General features: G+C 40.3%; 2 protein-coding genes across 2 annotated transcripts; one reads left to right on the top strand and one right to left on the bottom strand.

Annotated features, from left to right (window-relative positions):
- Positions 1 to 157: 157 nt before the first annotated feature.
- On the top strand, positions 158 to 9,422 carry hnrnpul1 (heterogeneous nuclear ribonucleoprotein U-like 1). Its single transcript, XM_006796684.3, has 16 exons — positions 158 to 286; positions 773 to 1,052; positions 1,273 to 1,563; positions 1,876 to 2,068; positions 2,158 to 2,231; positions 2,511 to 2,650; positions 3,071 to 3,170; positions 3,257 to 3,369; positions 3,553 to 3,819; positions 4,015 to 4,137; positions 4,248 to 4,376; positions 6,406 to 6,574; positions 7,295 to 7,558; positions 7,778 to 7,929; positions 8,019 to 8,219; positions 8,523 to 9,422. The coding sequence occupies exons 2-16, from the start codon at positions 815 to 817 to the stop codon at positions 8,637 to 8,639; spliced, it is 2,571 nt and encodes an 856-aa protein (XP_006796747.2). The 5' UTR covers positions 158 to 286; positions 773 to 814; the 3' UTR covers positions 8,640 to 9,422.
- On the bottom strand, positions 8,884 to 22,795 carry rasgrp4 (RAS guanyl releasing protein 4). Its single transcript, XM_006796683.3, has 17 exons — positions 22,322 to 22,795; positions 16,607 to 16,782; positions 15,896 to 16,007; positions 15,630 to 15,692; positions 15,392 to 15,523; positions 15,100 to 15,241; positions 14,015 to 14,188; positions 13,759 to 13,875; positions 12,912 to 13,187; positions 12,738 to 12,818; positions 12,363 to 12,467; positions 12,124 to 12,233; positions 11,863 to 12,013; positions 11,721 to 11,757; positions 11,253 to 11,384; positions 10,964 to 11,157; positions 8,884 to 10,494 (listed from the first exon to the last, which is right to left on the bottom strand). The coding sequence occupies exons 1-17, from the start codon at positions 22,336 to 22,338 to the stop codon at positions 10,387 to 10,389; spliced, it is 2,127 nt and encodes a 708-aa protein (XP_006796746.2). The 5' UTR covers positions 22,339 to 22,795; the 3' UTR covers positions 8,884 to 10,386.
- Positions 22,796 to 24,428: the final 1,633 nt, after the last annotated feature.

A 24,428-nucleotide genomic window follows, 5' to 3' on the forward strand; every position in this document is an offset into this window, starting at 1 on the left:
TGCTTTGGAACGCTCCAAGAGCTTAACGCGTAACATACAGAACATTGTTCTCTTTGATTTCATCTAAGATTATATGGTACAAATTAGTTAATGGTAAACTCGCGCTATTTGATAGCTCAAAGAAGTGCACCCCAGTGTTTTACATTTGCAGTAGAATAATAAATTCAACCAACCGGCTCTGGTTAACTTCCGGTTCTGAGTTTGGTCCACTTTGTGGCGCCAGGGGGCGGTAGCAACTCTTTCAGTCTTCTAACACGACTTGCCCGCGCAACTTGGGTGAAAGGAGGTAGGCCTCAACCTTGTTTTGTTAACATATTCCGCTTTAGTACTAAACTATAAGCGGACTGCACAGTTCATTTTCTCCTGGACTTGCATGCAGACATAAAGTATGGGTCGCAGCTTGCTTATTGTCTGAGTTAAAGTTTCTTCCCTTGCAGCGGCTGTCGGTGCGTTAGCTAATGCTAGGCTAAGAAGGTTAGGCGCTCAGCAAGATATTTAGATGAGTAATAGCATTAGCATCTATTTTAGGAATAGTTTTGTCTTGCAAAGGGTTATATTGGTAACGGCTGCAATAAAACACGAGTTTAATGGTTCACAGACGTGTAGTGGAACACTGTATATTCTTACAGAATCTGTCCAGCGTTGCTAGCTTAGCTAAACGGCTAACGCAGCCTATTTGGTTGTGGGCACGGTGCCGCGCAGCAGATAACATTTGAAAGTTATAGGCAGTGTTTTTAGCGGTACCTGAACATTTCCTCCCTATTTTTTGTAGCAAATAAAGACAAGAAGCACCGAGCAGACATCCAAAATCACAATGAGTGTTGACGTGAAGAAACTGAAAGTCAATGAGTTAAAAGAAGAGCTCCAGCGCCGTGGCCTGGACACCAGAGGCCTGAAGGCAGACCTCGTAGAGAGGCTGAAAGCCGCTCTGGAGGCTGAAGCTCAGGCTGATGCTGGTGAGCAAGAGGATAAAGGGGATCAGCAGCAGGAAGAGGAATACGGGGATGACTACCAAGACAATGAAGATGACACGGATGCACTAGAGCAGCAAGGTAAAGTATTATTTCATTAAGCATGTCACTTCCATGAAACTAGTTTTATTACGTTGTTTTGGACTTTGATCCAGTTTCTGCCCTTTGCTGATATTACATTTTAAGCACTTCACTGTACTTAAGTATGAATTAAAGTTTCAAAGTTGGGAAATGTCAACAAACTTTTCACTTTACAACCTTTAGAACACCTAAACTAAGTTTAAAAATTTTACATTTCCAGATTCAGAAGCAGCTGAGGACTATGGTGGTGATGAAGCTGAAGGTGATGCCCCTCAAGATGAGGATGAGGGCCGAGATTCAGGTGGTTACTATGAAGAAGAGGAGGCAGAAGGTAACCCCTACGAAAGTCAGACTCCTTCAGACTCGGGTCACAATGTGCCCGACTTCACAGCAGATGAGGATATTCAGAAACCTGACATGATGTCTGAGGAAGAGACTAAGCCTGCAACAAAGGAGGAAGTGGAGGAGGAGGAAGAGAATGAAGAGGAGGAGAATGAAAAGAATAGACAAGGTAATTTTTCATTACTTTTATTACTCAGTTGATTTTTATAGTCTTGTATTAATCTCTGATGGCACTGGTTGAGAATAGAAACGCTTTTCAGAGATTCAAGTTTTACTGCTACTTACAGAGGTGGCACAGTGACCCAGTGATCTGTTTAAACTAAATGATGCTAAAGGTAGTGTAAAATTTTCCTCATGGACTTTGGCAATAAAGTAAAGACATGTAAACCCAACACTCAAACTGCTCTCATACCTAGTAGAAAAAATTCAACAACTTGTTTTCATGCTAAAATGTGTTATTTTTGTTCATGTCTAATTATAGAAGTTAAAGTAGAGGTCAAAATGGAAGATGAATCTGAGGGTGCAGGTGAAAGGGAACAAGATAATCAGCAAGATACCGCGGGCCAGCCAGAGCAAGTCAAAACTGAAGGTGAGAGAGGTGGACACTATGGACGTAAGAGGCCGTATGAGGAGAACAGGGGCTACAGCTATTATGAGCACCGTGAGGAGAAGAGGTGGGCTTCTACATGTTTTTCTAAGTTTCTACACTCGGAATGGATAAGGCAAAGTGTATGACAATAAATACTCTGGTGTTATTGTACAGATCCCGAACACCACAGCCTCCTGCTGAAGATGAAGAGGAGAACATTGATGACACTCTTGTTACAATCGATACATGTAAGTATGGTACATTAAATAGTGAGTGAAAAATGGTCTATGGTTGTTTATAAATATCAGAGACTATGGGAAGTTGGACTGTTGTAGCAGACACGGAGTCATTTATTCACTACATGCTTTTGTTGATGGATTACGTGTAACATTTTAAATATATGTATGCTCTGCTCTAATCTACAGTGATAATGAGCGCCCACTATTGCTGCAGAGATGTAGACTACCATCTTATGACTGATATAGATGAAGTGTTTGATGCTTTGTGCTTGACTCTTTTGTTTTCAGACAATTGTGATTTGCACTTCAAAGTTTCCCGTGACCGCTACAGTGGTTATCCACTGACCATCGAAGGCTTTGCTTACCTTTGGGCTGGGGCACGAGCAACTCATGGAGTCAGCCAGGGACGCGTGTGCTATGAGATGAAGGTAAATGAATGTGTTTGTCTAAAGGCTTAGTAGTTTTAAAGCTAGACAGATGATTCATGCTGATGAGGTTAGACCTATTTTATGCAATGCTACCAATTTGGTATTGTGTAATGGTTACTGATACATGAAAACTTTGTGTTAATTATTGATATAGTGGATGGGGAAACTTTACTATTAACAAGCATTATCGTCAAATGTAAGAATAGCATTACCCTGTTGGCCTTTAAACCAATGTAGTTGAAAATGCCATTTTTATAGAAGCTCTGGTTAACTTTTCTTTTGTTTTTGTTTTGTTTGTTTTTGAACTAATGTCAAGTAATCATTCTGGTTCACACACACACACACACAGACACACGCATATATGTATTAGGCAAACAAAAATCTTACTCTGATTGTGTTTGACTTTTGTCTGTTTTTAAGATCAATGAAGAAATTCCTGTGAAGCACCTCCCCAGCAGTGAGCCTGATCCCCATGTGGTCAGAATTGGGTGGTCTCTCAACCACTGCAGCACTCAGCTTGGTGAGTGAAGCATCTGTCACAATACTCAACATGATGTTTGCTCGGTCAACTAATAAAACAATTGTTTTTATCCTGCAACGTTTTAGGCGAGGAGCCATTTTCCTTTGGATATGGAGGAACAGGAAAAAAATCCGTTGACTGTAAATTTTCAGACTTTGGTGAGAAGTTTGGCGAAAATGATGTCATCGGTTGTTACATTGTAAGTAATTGATTCATTTTCTCTAAAGCTTATCACATAAGAATTTCACACATTTCTTTAATAATGTATTATTTATTTTAGTTATTGTGTTTTTATTCTGTAATTCTGGTAGTAATTTATCATAATGCTCGTATTTTGCATATTTTACAAGTTGAGACGTTTTCTTTGCTTTGTCACTTTAAGGACTTTGACAGTGGTGACGAGGTGGAGATGGGCTTCTCTAAGAATGGAGTGCAATTGGGTGTGGCTTTCCGGACAACCAAAGAAGCCTTGGCAGGCCGTGCCCTGTTCCCTCACGTCCTGGTTAAGAATTGTGCGGTTGAGTTCAACTTTGGACAGAAGCGAGAGCCTTACTTCCCCCCACAAGAGGGATACACCTTCATCCACAATCTGGAGATGGAGGACAAGATCAGAGGTACTAAAGGACCTGCCACCAAGTCTGATTGTGAGGTAAGTTAGCAGTGAAATTGTACTATACAGTACATGAGGTTTTTGCCCCAAATCTGTTGTCTTTTTTGGGAGACTAAATGCTTGACTGTTAATTGGAAGTTAGCCACAATTTGTAAATTTAATTGTAAGCAAAATAATAAATTGATGCAGCACTGATCAGAGGTTTTGTTTTGTTTTGGGTTTTTTTCCCCCCAGATTTTGATGATGGTTGGCCTCCCTGCCTGTGGAAAAACCACTTGGGCCTCAAAGCATGCAGAGAGTAACCCGGACAAGAAGTACAACATCCTGGGCACAAATGCTATCATGGACAAGATGAAGGTTGGTTTTGTTTGTTGTGGGTTTTTTTTTTCTTCATTACATTGTGAATGTTGGTTCTGTCTTTATTTATTTTCAAACAAAGATTTTAAAATGTATTCCTTTTTCTCCAGGTCATGGGTCTGCGCCGCCAGAAGAACTACGCCGGGCGCTGGGATGTTCTGATACAGCAGGCCACCCAGTGTCTGAACCGGCTGATTGAGATCGCCGCCCGCAAGAGACGCAACTACATCCTTGATCAGGTACTGCCCCTCCAGTTACACTCTGCTTTAATACTCACCACAGTCAGTCAATGTGCCCTGATGATCACTCTCTCTCTAATGGACTATTTATTTATCTTTCAGGGGGTCTCTGTGTATAATAGAGTAGAAGAAGCATTGATCTCCCTCTTGTCACTTGCTTGTCATGCATTGTAAACGAAAATGATTAATGGCTCTCATAAGTGACAGAATATGTTATGTTTTCATCCCGCAGTATATTGCACTTGCTATTCCCTGTCATAATACAGTATTGTTTGTCTTGTGAATTTCAACAATGTACAAGTAAACCATGACTTTGTAAAGATGTTGAGAAACAAGTAAGCTCTGACTGGTGAGTAAGAAAAACACCTTCTGTTGCTAATTTAATAAGACAGAGTTGATAGCTTTTTAAAAGCTATTTTTTAAGTGAGATATATGGAACTTTTGAGTGTGTTTTTTAATAAATTGACCCCTAAGGTAAGTACTGACTAACAGCCTTTTAGATTTTCAGATCTTTGAGCTCAGGAAATGTGGGAAAAAGGTAGGTGGGTCTGATGGTGGACTGTGGCTTTTCTGTGGAAACTGTGAGTATTTGCAGGTAGGTTATATATGTGTTGTCTGGCATGGGACAAGAGCTCGTATGAAGAAAAGGTGAGTAAAGGTAAGTCTGAGGGACCCATGAGACTAGCAAGCTGTTTTTGAAGCAGCATGTTGTGGTAAATGGTGCGTTTCTGACATGTTTATACTCGATAAAAGTTGTAAAGTTGGCACTTTAGACACAGAATGTTTTCTTTCAGGTATGTGATTTCTTTGTGTATAAATTAAGGAACCGAAATCCTATTTTTTTTATTTTTTTTTTTAGCTTTTTGCATATATTTAAAGCTAAATTGGTTACTAATAAGAACTTGTATAAGCTTCTCACTGTTAAATTGTGAGATCATATTCATTACAAATTTAACTAACATTGGCATTACTTAGTTGTTTGTTGGTCAGTGGAGACCCCACTGAGTTCTGCTGGATGAAGAGAGAGATTGTTTGAAGTTAATACTGTGCCAGTGGTATGGTGAGCTGTTTGCTGTTTAAAGTGTCCTAACCGCAAGTCTTCTATTTGAATGTCATAGCATGGCGCAGTTTAATAGTTGTGCTTTGGCAGTTTTAATGTCACCTATAAGCCTAATTTAGATAAAGCGTAATTATTAAGTGTTTGTTATTGAGCTGTAGTCCTGATTTGAAACAAGGATTTTTGAAGCATTTTAATTCGGTTTTGAGTTCTTACACAGGCTGCAAGGATTATGAACATTTGACAGTTGGCACTGTCATCAACGCAAAATGTAACCATGAGTTGTTCCTGCTGATCAGTGTTATGGAATATTATGGGATAAAAATCTAACATTTTAGTTTATAATAATGAAATTAGGTTGTTCAAAGCAAGATATGAAATATTTATGTATTTCATCTATTCCACCTGGTGACTACTGCAAACTATCTCTACATTTATAATCGCAATAGAAGAAGAATTAACTGAATTGAAAATCAATTCAATCGAAATGGTAACTGTAATATTATTGCCCGTTGGTATTGTCATTGTAACTGTTCATCTAGGGCGTATTTAAGTTCTTTAATGTTTGAGGTAAATACAAAATACTCACATCTTCTCCCAGTTGCTGCTCTGCGTAATTGTAGCAGTGCTTTTGAAGCATATTTACAATCAGCACATAGTCATTGAATGAACTCATAATTGAGTGCGTGCATCTTGGCGTTGTCTGACAAAGCAGAAAGTTTAGTCAGCGCAGGGTCCCTCTTTTTACAATAACTTTCTTTAGCAGTCACTGGGTACCTGGACGCACAGACCGTGAGGTAAGTCTGTGGAGTGACGAGAGGCCAATAGTACCTGAGTAAAAACGTAGACTGACGTCCAAGCCAAACCTCTCTCACTTCATTATTGCAGGGTTCCAGCTTCCTTCCAGTGGAAAGCCATTACAAATAAACAATAACAAACAAGCTTCTACTTCTTTCTTGTCACCATTGCTAGACAAATGTTTATGGATCAGCAAGGAGACGAAAAATGCGTCCTTTTGAAGGTTTTCAACGCAAGGCTATTGTAATTTGTCCCACGGACGAGGATTTAAAAGAACGAACATTAAAGCAAACCAATGAGCAGGGGAAGGATGTGCCCGATCATGCTGTGTTAGAAATGAAAGGTAGGAACGCTGTGGAAACAATAAATAAAACACCAGATCTACTTTTTTACTTTTTTTCTATGTGTTGTCTCTAAAATCAAACTTGGAAGATGCCCCCTCCCCCCTTCCCTCATCATAGCCTTTGGCCAGATATCAGACCTGGATATTTTTTAAAAAGTCAACATGAATCTGATTCTTATTTTTTGCCCTGTATCTACCACTTGCCATTCAGCTTACTTCTGATGCCCTGCAAACTGAGATTTCGGCCTTGTAATAGTAGAACCATTACTGCGCAATTGGCTTCCATGAAACGAATGTTTCCAAATGACACATTTACATGCATATGTTTTTGTAAGTTAATTTGTAACACTCTCACATCAGCTGTCCTTGGTTTGCAGAGCTGTTTCCTCTTCTCACCAACTTTTTAGTTGTCCTTTGCCCCCCTCCCCACCTTTACTGAAGTCTCCCTCCTCTCCTGTGTCTGTTTAAACAAATGTTTCCTCCATGTTCCCTTGGAGGTAATTTTTGTTCCCTTTACCCTACCATCTGCTTCATTATCTGCTCTTAGTTTCTCTGATGTACTTTTCCCCTGTACAATAGTAATTAGTTTTCATTTTGTCTTCCGGTGGTGTGGCTGCTTTGGTCTTCACTACAACCCCCTCCCCCTCTTTCTCTCTCTCCCATCCTTTTTTTGCTGGATGGGCTGTCTCTTTCCTGTGGTCATCACTGCCACTCTTGAAGCCAACTTTACTCTCCCTGAGCCTTGCGACTTCCTGGAGGCAGTGACGTACGTTGAGCTGCAGCGCGACGAGGCTGAAAAGTTGATGAAGCAGTACAATGAGGAGGGCCGCAAAGCTGGCCCACCCCCTGAGAAACGCTTCGATAACAGGTCTGGTGGGTTCCGTGGCCGCGGAGGTGGTAGCTTCCAGCGGTATGACAACCGTGATGGAGCTCGTGGCGGCTACCAGAACCGCAGTGGGGATGGAGGCAGTGGATACAGAGGAGGTAAGAACTCTTAAATATTATTTATTTTTTGATAATTTCAAACTAGAAAGTTGGAACTTTCAGGTTAACATATTTTTCCTGAACACTTAATGATCTCAGTTTAACAAATGTTGCATCTGCTTTCTTCCTTTGACTTTTACGTTGGCACAGCATTTTTTTTTAAATAAAATTGTTCAATAAATGTCTGTAGATATTTAATCTTTTTGTTGTGTTTTACAGGCTACAATCGTGGTGGCAGCTATAACCAGAACAGGTGGGGCAACAGCTACCGTGACGGAGGCTCTGATGCACGAAGTGGATATAACCGCAGTCAGCAGTCAGGGGGAAGCTACAGAACCGCACCCTCTTACAACAAAGGAGGATACAACCAGGTACTTAATATGACTCATTTATGGATAAAACACCATAAATTATAAAATGGAGGAAAAAATTATATCATTGTGTTCTTCTTCACCCTCAGGGCTACAGCCAGAGCTACAATCAAGGGTACAACCAGGGCAACTACAACCAGAATTACTACAGCAACTACAGTCAGTACCCAGGATACAGTCAGAGCTACAGCCAGACACCTGCCACTGGTCAGACGTACAACCACCAGCAGCAGCAACCACAACAGCAACCACAGCAGCCACAGCAGAACTACAACCAGCAGTACCAGCAGGTACCACTAACGTCCATTTTTTGCCCTATGAAGTCAGGCCGTTACTTTAATAGAGCCCAGTGGCAGAAATCCTAATGAATTCACTTTAGTAGTAATCGATCTGATGGTGGCCAAGTTTTATCCAAAGTTTTCACTGTAGAAAAACTGAATCACAAAGTTCACAACTTTAAAACTGTGTTCAGCCTTTTTTTTTTTTTTTTTTTTCTCCACCTTTAAGGCTTTGGAAAGGGTTTAATGATGATGAAGTATCTCAAACTTGTAAACATACTTTTAACTCTAAATGCTTCTTGCTTTGATTTACAGTATGCTCAGCAGTGGCAGCAGTACTACCAGAATCAGAACCAGTGGAATCAATATTACAGCCAGTATGGCAGCTACCCTGGACAAGGCAGCCAAGGCTCATCTTCTGGTTCCCAGTAGCTTCCTTCCTGCTTCTGTACCTGCATCCACCTGTGTCCTGAACACCTCTGATAACTGCAGAAGATTGATTTTTGTACAGTCCCACATTGTGTCTCCAACCATAACACCCTCCATCTGATTTAACACAGTAGCCTTCATTTGCCATCAATCAGTGTACACCTAAATTACATACAGTTTGATGTCTTCTCATTATTTTTACTGAATTAAGTCTTATTCTAAGCAGTGACCGTGAAGTGGTAGATGATAGGTATCAAGACATTTAATGAATGTTATTGATAATGCATTCAGTGTGGATGTATGAAATCCACATTTACTACAGATTGAAGAGGTAATTGTACATTTCATAGTGTGAAGAAGGCAGGAAAAGTACAGCAAACCCTGAATACTTTTGCTTGCTTTGAGAAGAACAAAATGCATGCTTTTTACATCCATGACCCTGTCCTGTCTTGCTTTTTAATTTTCAGTTACCGATTTTACATTTTATTTACTGCAATAGACACCAAGCATTATGAAACACGTTTTTTAAATAGGTGTTGATGCTGTAGTATTTAATCCAGTCTTTGATTGAGAAAAATATTTTGCCACTCTTGTTGACTAGTTCTATGTGCAGGGTTGGTTTTTTTCTTTTTTTTTTTTTTCATCCCTTTGTGATTGCGCATTTTGTCTCGTAGTTTAATCCTATTCTTTTCAAACCATTTGTTTTCTACCTGAAAATGAAAATCAGATTTTGATCAGTTACGCAAACTGTCTTGTCTTTATACAATAAATGCAGTTGTATATGCCTGTACTTGTTAATGTCCTTTTGTTCCCCTTCAGTGAAGTCAGACACAACACATACTGTCTGATTAATCATTGATATGTTTTTTGACCTTTTTTTTCCCCCCAACATTTGTAAATCGTGGACAAAACAAAAGGAAGCGTTTAGCTAAAAATCATGTGCCAAGTTTGGACCATATGCATGTGCAGTCAAAAACATTGGGAAGGAAATGAACATTTTAAACTGTAGTCATGATGGCCGATTAGGCTTAACAAGCTCCTTTTGCTATTCAAGTGGGCAATATAGATGAAGTTTCAATAACAAATACTTTGTGATTTTTCACTAACTTTTTCTGACAGCTTAATTGAGTAAAAAACATGAAATCCAATATTGCCATTTAGAATTTGATGTGCAAAACTCTACTACCAACTGGGCTAACAGATGCTAAGGTAAAACTCAATAATATAACTGTTTGACACGCGATAAATTGATACATTAGCTGTTTGTATATCAAATATCCAATCAACAGCCAAATAAATAACAGTTAAAATAGTTTTCCATTCTTTCCAAATTGACAAGTTGTCATATAGCTGCCAGTGTTACAATTAACCACAGTTTTGTTGAGGTTAGTGTTAATTTCCTACCCTGCATGTGTATATATTGTATGATCAGGAAAAGCCTGCCTATAGGTTGGCATAAATTAGGAAGTAAGGTGGTTTAGCACCAGAAAACCAAGGCACCAGTTCAAAACAATATGAGGTGTTCCTCAGTAGGAAAATCCATGTTTCTGAGCCAGATAACCAATAAAATAGCAGTGACAAAGATCAAATGAAAAACATCACACAACCATGCTTGAAACACAAATGAGTCCTTTGCTGGCCTTCTAAAATAAGTGGCCAGTAAACAGTATCAGTTCAACACGAGTCAGACACAGCTTTGTCCAAAAAATGTGTTTGTGTCTGTGCTTTGTCCATGTGGGGAAATGAGTGCTCAGTCTGGCTCCCTGCTTTTGTCTTTGTACAGATGCAGCTCCTCCATCTTCTCCTGCAGGAAGGAAACAGGCATGGAGCAGCGGGTTCTGTGTGGTAGAGTGCTGACCTGGAAAACAAATATCAAATTAATCATACTAGTCACTGTTTGTTTTTTCTCATTTCACAAAGTCTTGCAAAGTGTTTTAAACTGCACTTGTAATGCTTTAACTCTGAAAGTAGTGCCTAAAATATGAGGTAGTAAAGTCTCAGCAGTCAGATGGACAAGCTGGACACAAAAAAGGATTCTTTTGCTGTTTTATAACAGCATGCATGAAAACGACAGTAGAGGGAGTCATTTAAAGATGTACATATGGAGTCCAAGCTCACAGTATTCTTAATGGAGTTATCCTTTTGTACTGTGTCTGGTAGCAAGTTTTTAATCTTAAATGAATCCTTGCTGGAATATTTCATTATGCAGAGGGATATTTGCTTATTTTATGTATTTTTCACACATAAACAGGATTACCGAGAAGAAAAGGTTAACAAACACTTCCTTTCTGAATGATCACTTTGCAGGAACTTGCACCATTTCTCACCTTTCTCAGTGATGGACGAGAGTGAAGGTGGTTTCCCTTTTTGTCCTTCTTCTCAGGTGTCCAAACTCCAGGATCCGTCTGAGTGGAGCGGTCGGACAGTACTGATTCACTGGTGTTACTTTTCCAGTCAGATGTACCCTTATGGTGCTCTGTTTCATTACTCGGGGGAAAAACAAAGGTCTCCTCTTCCGAACCTGACCAGGAAAAAAAAAAAAAAATTTTAGAGACTTTTTACTGGCAGAAAACAGTGTGTGCTTTGCGGACTGTATGTGAAGAAGAAAAGACGCACTCCAGCTGTTGCCCTTGGTTCTTAAATCAGGTGCAGGGGTGCATGGACAGGACCCGGTCGTGTTTTTGTGTTTCTTCAAGCACTCAATTCCCACCAGATCTCTACAGTGTCTGTGGCAGTTTATCCCACAGTCTGGAAGACAGAGAAAATGTTAAGCTTTTGAAGCACTACCACTTTAAGGATTCATTCACTCAGATTAAGAAAACGTTTTGTGGATTATCCAGAGTAATCAGACCATTGTTTTTGGAACAACATAGCCTATTTCAGTGTTGACGTGTAATTTTGTAATGCTTTTAGCGTTACAAACTAAATTACTTCAATTTAAGAGTTTAAGAGAATTGTCCACTTAAACTCTGTCTTATTCTATTGGGCAAATTCTTGCTCAGCTCAAGCTGATTACTCTTGACAGTTGATTAAAAGGTTAAGATCTCTGATCGTAGAGGTTTATTTTTGTGTTTCTGAGCCTACCTTTACAGTGGTAGCCCTGTTTGGTGACACCCCATAGCTGCAAGATATGACAAATTACAATTTGACTAAATTTCTACAAAACCCAAAACAACAAGAAAAAAGAAACAAACAAAAACCAACAAACAAAGCTAAAGACACTCACAAAGCCTTTACATATATCACAGAATGTTGGTCGTTTGTATGTGGTTTCATGGAAGTTATGCGCGTCATTGAAGTTGTACCCCAACTTGGCACATACGGACATTCCCCTCATGAAGTAAGAGGTGATTTCTTCACGGCTGATTTGTCCCTCCCTAGGCAGAAAATTTTCCAAAGTGCAACATAGATGTAAGTAAGTTGTCCTTTCTCTGATTTGCATTTAGGTCATGACGAGAGGCCCGTGTGTGAGCTGCAGCTTCCTCACCTGTCAGTTTCTTGAGTACAGAAGGAGAAGGGGAAGTTGGCTGCTATTTTTTCAAATTCCTCCAGCGAAATGTAGCCATCCTGATTGTGGTCATAATTCTTCATTATGGACTGCAGGGGGCAACAGAACGATCGGATATTCAGTTCCACTTGTCAAGGAACAGTTTGCTAGTTCTGCTTTAGGCTGCCAAGTAATAAGGAAGTGAGAGACATCAGGTTGTTGCAAAGTCACATACTCACATCCACCATCTGTTTGACGTGTTTAGATATGGTGTCAGGGTCGAGCCTGGGGGTGACTCCTGAACCCCACTCTGCCACTACCGGGGGTTTAACTGGAGCTACAGGCTGTGGACAAACAGATGCAGCAATGAGACACGAAGACTGTCAGACAAGCAAGAAAGCACACACCCACCACATAATACACTTCCCTAACGTACAGCGCTTTGATGTGGCTAACTTTGATGTATTTAAGCACTGCGTCTCTGCTTTTGTTTTGAAGAACATGTTACACCCACAGAAAGTGCGCAAATGTCCACCCGCTTATAAGAAGAGGTTAAAGTAAGTGTGAACCTGTGTACCGTTACAAAGAGCTTCGTTCACTTCAGCTCTACTGACCTGAACTTTGGGGTTCTTGGGTTCCTTGGCATATGAGAGTTCATATATCTCATCCTCAGTGTAGTATAAATCTAGGGAGAGCTGAAACATTAACACAGAACAGAATTTCAGATGTTTGTGACTTCGTGCTATCTAACTTTGTAAAAATCCCCTTCTTGTTTCTTGTTCTAGTACCGTGAGCAGATGCAGCAGGTCTTTGTTGGCCTCAAAGGGTGGTGTACAGCTGTGGAGGGCCAGCAGGTCATTAATGTTGCTATAGAGGTGCTGCAGCTTGCTCAGGTTGATTTTTTCCTCATCTATGTAGTCCGGCAAGGCCTCATTCAGCGAGATCAGATCCTTTAGATGGACACCCAAAATGGGAACCTTGAAGCCGGTGCACTCATTGTAAACCCGACGGTAGTTGCTGTAATTACTCCGCGACGAGAGCAGCTCTGTCATTTCACTGAGAGCCTGACAGAAAATAAAGATTGACAAATAGTGATTAAAAAATATATTTTTTTAAAATATTTAATTAAGCCTTTTTTTAAAAAAAATGGAAAACAGTGAATTGTCTAAGAGTAACCTCAGTAACCTTTGCACACGTTTGTCCAGTTTGTCTAAAAACAGCTGTCTAGCTGTGATGAGACCATACAGCTAAAAATGTAAAAATCTATAAAACTCTTGTCAGGATATGACAAAGCAACCCCAAGAGGGCAGTTGAAGGTGTTGTCCCACACAGGAAAAACAAGAGGTAAAAATGCGATGTGTACCAAACACTTCTCTGAGTTAATGTTACGCCCCAAAACATTCTTCCTCATACGTACAGTAAGTTTAGTCGATGTGCATGACATGCAAAAATCCATTTTTGAATGCCACCATATCTAACAAAAGATAAAGAATTACCAGAAACACCACTTACTGGGTTAGCAGGTGAAGAAACAGACATTACAATGATTAAGCAAAGCAATGTCTAAACGTTTACACCCTTGTGGCGTGACAGGCACTAACACTGACTCGTGACTACACGCAATATTTGAAATACCTTAGTGACATCAGGAGGCAGCAGGTTAGAAGTGTCTTTGAGGCGGGAGATTGAACTGTGACAGAGGCCTCCAGTTACGGCCATGAGAGTGTTAAAGTTTTGCAGAGATCGAAGTTTCTAAATGGAAAAGAGCATAAGAAATAACTGTAAATTAGAAAAAGTGCACCTGAAACAGTAGACCTGCTGGCAGCCAAACCAAAATGCGTCTTAGCTCTTTACTCCAGTTTTTGCGATGTTGCCTCCCCAGGTACTTTACCTGAGCCACATGAATGAACTTGGTGAAGACCTGGGCTCTCTGCTGGGCTGTGTGTCTGCTAAGAATCATCAGCTGGACCCACTGGGAGACCCCATTACACATCATCACTGAACGCTCCAAAGCAGGATTGTCCCGGACTGAACCCCGTACTACATAGCTGCGGTAATCCAAGAACTGTCCGATTAGAAAAGAGTTAGCCAATAAAGGTTATTCGTAATTTTAACATTTTGAATCATTTTCTCATAAAAATAAAGCAATATTTTATCTTCTGATTGTGGCTTCAGAGTAAAAGAAAAAGTTGTGGCACAACTTTGCAATTTCACAAACCATCTGGAACATCTGGAGGGAGCCTGACTGTCAGTAAAACCAAAAGATACGGTGACCACAATCGACTGTATGGCACCATTTACTAATACTTTGTAAAGGGACTGAGACTATAGATGTAGGTACTATTAGGCAAATTGATACACTGAAACCATTTCCCATAAAGTGTTCACACTTCCTATTGAAAGTTAGAAATGCCATCAACTACAATGCAAGTTACGCAACAGGATTTCTCACAATGTGGCAGAAAAACCTGTTCTTACAAATAACATATTACTGATAGTGTGATCAAAACAAAATGACCAATGTTCATGGAAAGTGTCACCATTTAAACTGTCAAAAATACAGTGAACCTTTAACATTTTTACACTATAATATTTTTACTTTAACATACTTCATGCTCAGCTGTGTGTCGAATGAATGAAGATGCCATTAAACTACACTGTTTAGCGAAAAAACTCAAACGCTGACAAAGAATGATTAACTAAAGAGCTTTAGCTTGAATCTTAGATGATTTTATGTTTTATCCATTAATTTTGCTACTAGGCTATAATAAAATATTTACTAGAGGACTAATTATCATAACCACATAATGTACTGCTACTAATAATGATACCAAAAGTAAAACTTGTCTATGCATATTCATCAACTCTGAGTGCTTATTTCAGGACTAGGAACATCTCTGTGAGTCATGGCAACATGATGGTGTCTCATTGGGTGAAAAACCTAAGAAATAGTGAGAAGTTGTTTGGTGAACTTACTGATACATTACAGAAGTTCTTAAACTCAAGGTAGCTGAGATGCTCAGCCATCTCGTCTGGCTCCATGTGATCGAATATTAAAGACACCTTCCTCTTCTTCACAGAAGGTGAGGGTGCCTGTGATATGTTCAGGTGAGGGCTTCTAGGAAAAGCAACAGGACAAAAATCGTCATTCTATTTATAGAATTGTTGATTGTTTATATATATATATTTTTTAACTGTTTTTAGACATATTTATATATATGCAGTTTTTTCAGGGTACAACGGTAAATCAAACAAAAACATGACTCACAAGCAGGAGTTCTCGATGAGCTGCGAGTGTTTCTCCTCTCCATCTGACCGGACCAGTGCCCACAGGTCCCCCATGGTCTGTTCAAGGTGGGGGTCCACCTCAAATACCGCTGGGAACTGGCTGATCCACTGCCTTGCCACGAAGCAAAACAGAAAACATGTTTACTACTCGCAAATAGAGCAGGATAACCAGTTCCGTCGTACTCCATCATTCAACGGTCTCGAGTGTCCTTACTCACCTGGCAAGGTGGCGGATCTGTGTCCGCCTGAGTCCTCTCTTGTCGGAGGGACAGTCCTTATAAGTAAGAATAATAGTCAAGGCTCTAAACACACTGTGCAAATTATACCAAACAGTAGGGATATATGCTTGAAATCTGCTTTGCAAACATGGAGTGCAAAACAAAGCCATGCTTGTTTCCTGATCTGATTAATTAACATGGCCATGTGATTGGGAGCAGTGCACCAGTGGAACCAGAGTATTACACTGAGTGGCAGTGGAGGATATAGAGTGAGAAGTTTCTGGGCAAATGCCTCAGATGGCACAACCCAGCTGTGCATCATCAGGGTCATGTGGACCAACTGGGTCCCTCTTGGGCTGGAAGTCTTGCCCTCTGAATCTGCAAGCAAAACGGAGCAGTGGATTCAGAGGAGGAGGATTAATGTCATTAAAAACAACAAACAGTGCAATAGGCAACGAGTTTATGTCACACCAAGCAGCTCAGGTAGAGTGGAGATTTCAGACTTTCTCTAGGTATGCCTGTTTTTATCAACAGAAATATATATTAATTATAAGTTAAAGGTTCAGTACAACCAAACTACCTAGTTTTCTTTTACCCTAACATTTCCCTAGCAAAGCTTTATAATATGTCAGTTAACTAGATCATTATTTAGAGTTTTTCTACTGTCACATTTCAGGACCTTTAACAGTTGATATCCAAAACATGTATTTGTGCAATTTTAATGAACTGACTGATACACCAACAGAGGAGGCGATAGAGATAGAGAGATTTGTATAGTTTAACATTGCATGGGAATGACTGGCTGGCTTCTGTAACCCAACAGAACAAAGCTTGATTGTATGAGACTGCTCTTTGTCTCTCTCCATCCCACCCTGTCAGTTTCTCTCACCCCCCACCCCCCACACTTTCCCTCATCCCTCAATTATATAACCTTGTTGTTGTTAAAGTGTAAAACCACATGGCAAACAGAGACTGACCAAAGCAGTTTAGGCAGCGCTGTATGAGGTCATCCAGGCTGGCAGCACTGGCACTGGGAGCAGAACTGGGGCTCTGCAGGGCCCGGGTGATGTCCTGAGGACTGGGACATGTATTCCTCCTCCGGTGGACCAGCTTTTTGCCCTTTAGCACACCAGGACTCTCCACATTGGACTTCCTAAGAAAGTGAGACAGACAGAAAGGCAGATAGAGAGTGAAAGTGAGAGCGAGAGAGGGAGAGAAAAGGGGAGCATAAGTAGCCTAAAAAAGTAGAACAATGTGTGACGAGATAGTTCGAGCCAGCATTAGAGGAAACACAGCTCCCCACATCTGATAAGCTCTGCTACAGCTCTGCTGCTGTCTGAGCCATCATGCACAAGCAGACTAACTGCACGCAACAGCTCAGACGTTTCTCTAAATTTGTCAAATAAGTAAAAGACTTGAAGTGGTGGGGGACTTTTCATTACTGACATTAGATAGGTGGCCAGTTATGTCACACATTTAAATGTTGTACTGTATTTTCACTCCCGTGCTTTTAGAAACTTTAAAATTAGTTTTGATGGGTGATGATGATTTTTTTTTTCTTTAACCACAGGTGCTAATGGTGACATAGGCCAGAGCAACTTTTATTTTTAAACTCCTATTAATGTCACAGAAAATCTGGAACAGACAATATGAGAGATTAAATAAGGCATAGTGACTGCTAGTCCTTTTGTTTTTGTTTTTGATATGTAGTACTGAAGTTACAAAAAAAATCTATAAGTATAAAAAAGTAAAACATCAAAACATATTCGGATGCTGTTAGTATAAAAATACATCACCCATCAGTGTTTATAAGACACTGAAATTATGCTTTCTTGTTGTCGAAAACAAAATAGATTTACCACATCTCACAAGTAAACTAGGCAAGAGCGGAAGATCTCTCTTTGATTCACCTCGCAGCCTATAGATACAGTATGTAACCACAAGACCCATTTGTTTTAGTAATCATACACTGGTGTCCTGCTACTGATGTGGCAGAACGCTGATGCAAATTTTCCCTTTTTTGGACTTCAAAGGAAGTTTGCAAATGAGGAGAATCCAGCCTAGTCATAGCATATAGGCCATCCCTTTGTGCATACTTTACGCTGAAGCTGGACTGATGCTAAGTGCGAGTAGAGTTACAAAAACAACTTTTTAGACAACAAAGATAAGGGAGAGATACTACATTTTATGCTTAAACGCAACAGTTTTCTGTTTCATGATTATGTTGATGCTTCCTCTTCAGATCAGTGGCTCAGTTGTGCAATATCTGACCGTGTTTCACAATAACCAGTGAAATTCTTAACTTTTTTTATTGGTTTCTATTCTTTGCTTTTTCATCTACATTTTAACTGGTATAGTTACCTCAGTTTTGCAAGAGACTTAAGAGACGTCTAGATCCACAATTACCAAACATTAATGAAACTACATTTTGCAACAAACCTGCCCATTAAGAGCGTCTGTCATTTTTTTTTAAAAGGTGGCGAAGCTTTGTGTTGCACTTAAGACATTTTGTATTCGTGCATCTGAGCAAACACTGAGTAGTATGTAACCAATATGAAACTGTCAGTCTATACTGCAGATAATGTGATGAAATTGCCAGGAAACAACTGTGAGTTCAGAGAACTGGTGACAAGTTCCCTGAATGACCAGACCTACATCCCCTTCTTTTAACCTAAGCACTCAGCTTATTTCCCCAACCCACTCACCACATCGGTACATTCTCATATAGTTTATGCATTACTAAACATACACCTGCACCCACTGTCCAGACACTCAAAAACATATAAAATGACAGAACACTTATAGATACACAGGAACATGTGGTGACATTCACTTATCTATTTATACCACAAGCTGCCTGTACATGCTGTTCCATCTAGTCATCATGCAACATATTTCACTCTCAGACATTAGGGGGATGTCAGTGATGAACCAGACTCCATCACTCTTCTTCCTCGTACTCAGGCTCCAGGTGACTGGTTTGGAAACCTGCTGGGCAACAAAGATCTGCTTCTTGTGCTCCTCCCCTCTGCCTCATTACACAGTCTGGCTACTGAATTCAAAACACTAACATTAACATGCACCATTTTCAACGAATATATTTTAAGGAGAGGAAAGCTTGTAAAATCAAGATGCCTCTGTCATTTTATCTACACTTAGTTGCTTTTTAGGTTTCTGCAAAAGTGTACTGTGAAACTTAAATCTCATGCTGGGTAAAGTCTGCTTTAAGTTAAGCTGTTACATTCTGTAGACACTGTGAAGTCCATCGATTGAAAAACAATGCAATTTGTGATTTTGACTATGCAGATAACACTGACTTAAAAGTATGAACAACATATTACCTGATCCAGATTGAAAATGAACCAATAATCACCAAATTCATTAACAGTCTCAATAAATTATGAGAATCTTTATTCTATGTTCTCAAGTGTTTCCAAGTCCGTTATTTCTTTTACGTGTTTGGATTGAAGTATGTACACTAATTGTGTACATTTAAAAACAAAACTGAGTGGTTTTCTAATCTCAATGTCCTTTGCAACATATCACCTTTCTCAGTGAATTCACCTGCTGTCAAAGCACTTGCACATACGTGAGACACGGCAACTACAAACAGAAATGCTGACGGGGAAATGTTGTTGATGTCATAACGTTATTCAGGGAATTTCCCCCCAGTGCTGAGTAGGTAACACACAAGACATCAGTCAAAGGTATGTTTTCTGTGTAGTGACACTGACCACCTTCAATGACAGAGAGCTATTTGAAAATAGAGTGTTGTGGATATGGATGCAAATTAGAACACAGTTACTGTTTGGGAATTTGCATTGACTTTTTTCCAAAGCATCGGGCAACTTGCATAAAAAGCACTCCCTTTATTTAGCATGTCATCTATAGGAACAACCTTTGTGTTGAAAAAAAAATCCTTGTGCGCATGACATGACATGACATACTTATTAATTTGTATCCTGCTCCATTGCATCACGGACTCTTTTTTTAGGAAGACCTTCCATTCCTCATTTTCCTCACTAACTCCTACTTTGCTCACTTTTTTCCTCTTCCTTCATCCTTGTTCTATTCATTCCATTCAGGAAACAGCTTCTCCTTTTCTCTCTGGAAATCCCCCTCACTCTCTTTCCCATCTGTGTTGAGACTCCTGGCTAAAGATCCAGTAACCCCCTCCCCTTGCTCCTGCTCTCACACTGGCGGGGGGATATGCAAATTCCTCTCTTTCTTTCCTTAATTGATTAATTGAAGCCCAGGCCCTTTGAAGGCCTTGTTTGTGCACTGCTCTTTTCCCCTGCTCTCCCCTCTCCCAACCCATATTCTTGTTTCCCTCTGCATCAAGAGGATGCATCTTCTGCAAGGAGCTATTGACCCCTCCCCTCCTCAGTACTGTATATAGTGCAATCATATAGTCCTGTGCAAAAGTCTTGAGAAATCCCCAAATTCTTTATATTTTGCTAGAAAATTGGGAGCTAGGGGCAGCCATTCATTAAAACATTCAAGTGTGCATCGAGATACAGTATAGAAACACTGTTTTTTTCAATTATAATGAGTAGTCAAGCTTTCCTGTAATTTCTTTAAATAGTCCTCAGGAATAGGTCACGTTGCCTCTTCAAGAACATTCAAAGTTCATTTTTGGATGCTGGCTGCCTTTTGTTCTGTTCTCTGTCAAGATCTTCCAGTGCTCCCTCAATAATGTTGAGCTCTGAGCTCTGGGGAGGCCAATCCATGACATATGGTGTTCTGTTACGTGCTTTCAATCCAGGTATGTTTTTAATGAATTGGCAGTGTGTTTGGGATCATTGTCACATTGAAAAATGAAAAACCGGATATTCAGATGCTTTGGATGCTCAATCAAAATCTGACAGCACTTTTGTGTATTCAAAAGTAATTAATGGCAAGACCTCCAACAACACTACCAGAAAGGCAGCGTCACACCATGACAGAGCTGCCACTGTGTTTTACAGATGGCTATAGACACTGACTGTTGTACCTCTCTCCTGACCTTCTCTGTGAATACTGAGGACAATCCTCCACTGAGACCATTTCTGGTGAACCTTTAGCAGATAGTAGCTTGATCGACTGAAGGGTCAGATGTGTTTCTCATGTCCTGTATCACATCTTTGAAAATTCTTCTTCCTATTTCTTACAGACTTGACATTTAGATAATGTTTATCTGCTATAGATAGTTTGCTAGTCCTGGTACTTTGTCTTTTGCCCTTCATTTGCCATAATTTCAAAGCACACATTGCAATCCATGCCATTTTTGACTAGGTCCTTGGGAATCAAGCACAAATACTATATTATGTGTGTCAAAGTTCAACTAAAGAAACAGGAATAAATGATGTGCTTTTTTTGGTGACAGACTGCTAATAGCAAAATGCCTAAATATGCAAATTAAAATGGATTCATTCCTTAGGTTTTGTGCCTTTTTCATACTTGAATGATTCATAGGATGGTGTTAAGTGGCTTAATGACGAAATAACAATAACAAAAAACAGAACAAAATATTCCTCTGAAAATGTTCAGGTAAAAGACAGCCAATATCCCAAAAAAACTGAAAGACCCCTAGGACGCTGTTCAAGAGCACTTTACAATTACAAGAAAGTCTGGCTGCTTGGAAGCAAACTATCAAGAAATGAGGAGTGGCTCAAGACTTTTACTCAGTACTGTACCTGTTCAACTAAACACTACACAATGTTCTCTCCAATTTTTGGAAATTCTCTCTCTGGTATACACACATGTATGTTTAACCTATAACAATAATTCTAATGTGACTTACTTCCCTAATTTCCACTATTACAATTTAGTTCCACGTTGAGTTTGTTCCATGCTTCTCTTTGGGTTTTTTTTTCTTTTAGAGATTTTACAAAAAATTCTTCATTTCAGGAATGTGTTATTTATTTTCTTACATATTGTTAAACTCACATGCACAACTGATAAAAATACAATGCTGACCTTATGTGATAGTTCTAGACAGTCTTGCCACTGAAGGGGAAACTCCATACCCTCAAACTCAGGTAACTAATTGGACAAAACTCACATTTGACTACCTCAACATTTTACATACAACCCTTTCATTCCAAGTAATCTGATAAGATCTGTGGCCACAACTGCAGCAGTAAAAAATGCCTCTGAAAACACAAACATATAGGTTCTCTGCTGTATCTAAAATCGAATGCAAAAAACGTCACTGCGCTGACGTGAAAAGGGAGATTACTGGACAGAACAGAAAAGCAGAACACATTTTCATGGAAAGGCAAGCAGGCAGCTCTCCACAGGCACGCACAACTGTTGAATGTTGGCTCTCACTTGTGTGCACTACACACAAATAATTTGAGAAGTTGATAGTCTTCACTGATATGCAGGTCAAAACATTAGCTGCAGCCTTTATTTTAACCCAAAGCCTCCATGTGCACAGTGTTGAATATGACAATAAATGGCAGAAGAGGCATACACTAGATGCAGAAATAAATGTCCTTGTTTCTCTTTGACTTTGTCAAGAACCTTTGCACAAACCACACCACATCTCAGTTACAACCTCAATGTTCACACATCACTGCTGCACTCAAAACACTTGCTGCTGACACATACTTAGACTTACACTTGTTAAGAAACTGAGGTGCAAATGGTTCTGCGAGCAGCGAACTCTCAGTTTTAACGCCCTGTCTCTTTTTTTCTTATTTAATTACCTTTTGTTCTTGTTCATTGCAGAGTTCTTCTCCTCAGCAACACTCCTCCTCCACTGGTGATCCGTACAGGCATTTGAGCACGTCTCTACAGCTCCATGGTTGGCCTTGCTCCTCCTTTATCTCCTCTGTGTCCTCTATGTGTTACTGTGCACTGGACAGCAAGAGCAGGCACAGCAGGGAGGGCTGCTCGAGGTCGAAGGCTGCTCACCTACACTCATCGACTAAACTCCGCGCCTAAGTCCTGCTTATCAAACGACTCTATGAGTGAGTTAACCTCCTTCTCGCTTTATCTGTCAACCACAAATCAGTAACAAAGCAGACCTCATGCCTCCGTTTCCTGCAACAAAGCAGACATGCCAAGACAAAATGCCCCAAAGAAGCCTCGAAGTAGAGTGCAAAAACTCGCAACAGTCACTCACTCGTCCCCTCAACATAAACAAGTCAGCATCTTAAATGGAGGAACTGGCTCTGATAGATAGGGGAACTCACATCAGTTTCTGTGTGTGTGTTTGTGTGTGTTTGTGTGTGTGTGGCCGTGTGCAAGGGGGAGGGGAGAGCGAGTGAGAGAGAGAGAGTTAGAATTGTGAACACAAATGGAGTACCAATAGAGGAAGGAGGAGGAGAGTTAGAGAGAGATAGTGATGAGCAATCATATGAGCATCAGTGTACTTCAAGAGGGGAACTCTCGGGTTCTTTTTAAGTGTCAACACAGGAAAAAAAAATAGGCCACACCTTAAAGCCTCTTTCTGATACAGTTTTCTGTGTCACTGTCAAATCCTGGCAAAAGAATTAAGTTACTAAGCAGGAATCATCAAGGGCCTGGTGACACTGTTGAAACCGGACACGTGTCTCCCCACTGGATCTCCAGGGTGCCCCACATCACGTCTATCTTCCTGATTTCTCCTTTTCTTCTTTTTTTAAACTGCCGCTGTCATTTCTCAGGGTAGCAAGTGATTACACAGGGAGGTAGTGTTTGTGCTTGTGAATGTCGCTGTGCAGCTGGACAGGGAGGCTCAAAGGAATCCTTGTTTTAACACCCCAAGAGGAAGAGGCAACCAAACAGGGGACATTAATGTCCCCAAGTCTGCAGAGGTGGCTTCTTTGCTGCAGGAAGCTGAGTGGCTGGCAGAGACAGTGAGTGGGCGACACGGCATTCAAAAGCAAAGAGAGATGCACAGGGCTCCCGCAGACCTTGCATGCCAAGTCAAAAAACACCTAACATGCACTTGGATTTCGCTGAGAAGTTAGAGTATTGAAGAGCTCCAGGGGAGTACATGCACATGTTGCAGAAAGACACAACACGCCATTTCCGGACAATGTGGTAAACTTACTGTAATCTTAAGCAATGCTTCTTTAAAACAGGAAGCGCCACTCAGCTGGTGAAGAACATTGGACAAAAGCACAGCTAGTGCCATTTTACTACAACTCAACACGCTGGAACGCCCACGTTACCTGCAGCACAACCAGTGCGAGTTTTAAAGCCCCCATAAGACTTTTGTCGTAACCACTGCGTATAATTCTATATGTTTTTTTGGTATCTATTATGTATGCAAAGTACATATTTTGAAAATATACAGCAAAACCACCAAACGTGATGCTTACAGTCTACGGAGCAGCCGTCCTGTTTCGTGAAAGTTTCATTACTTCACATGTTTGCAGGGGATTCCTCCCTTTGCTTGAACCACGTTTCAATAAAACAGTAAAATAACTCCATCTGAGTTAATTAATCAATTCCTTTAAACAACACCTATCTTATTTTGACTGTAATACTGTCATGACCTCTACTATATATCGTTAATTAATTATTTAGCTTGAGAGACACCTGTAAAGCCTTTTCCCATCAGTTCTCTGTATTATATTGCCTCCTTCAGGCGTACTGCTGCAACTGCACATAAAGCCAGCACGATTCGTGAGTTGGCAGAAAACGGGAGTCAGCAGGTTACTTCTGAATCGAGACTCATATTCCCAGAATTCATGTTAGTTCCGCCTCAGTGGCGTATCGCCTTCTTCACCGCCTCTTTTCCTCCTGCTCTCCGTTATCCGCTGAAAGGAGTTGTGTCCCGGCGAGCAGCGTCCTGAAACACCTTTTCCGCTGCCAGCTGCGGTT

This window comes from Neolamprologus brichardi, chromosome 14 (assembly GCF_056152115.1).
Source record: "Neolamprologus brichardi isolate AB-2024 chromosome 14, ASM5615211v1, whole genome shotgun sequence".
NCBI classification, from domain to species: Eukaryota; Metazoa; Chordata; class Actinopteri; order Cichliformes; family Cichlidae; genus Neolamprologus; species Neolamprologus brichardi.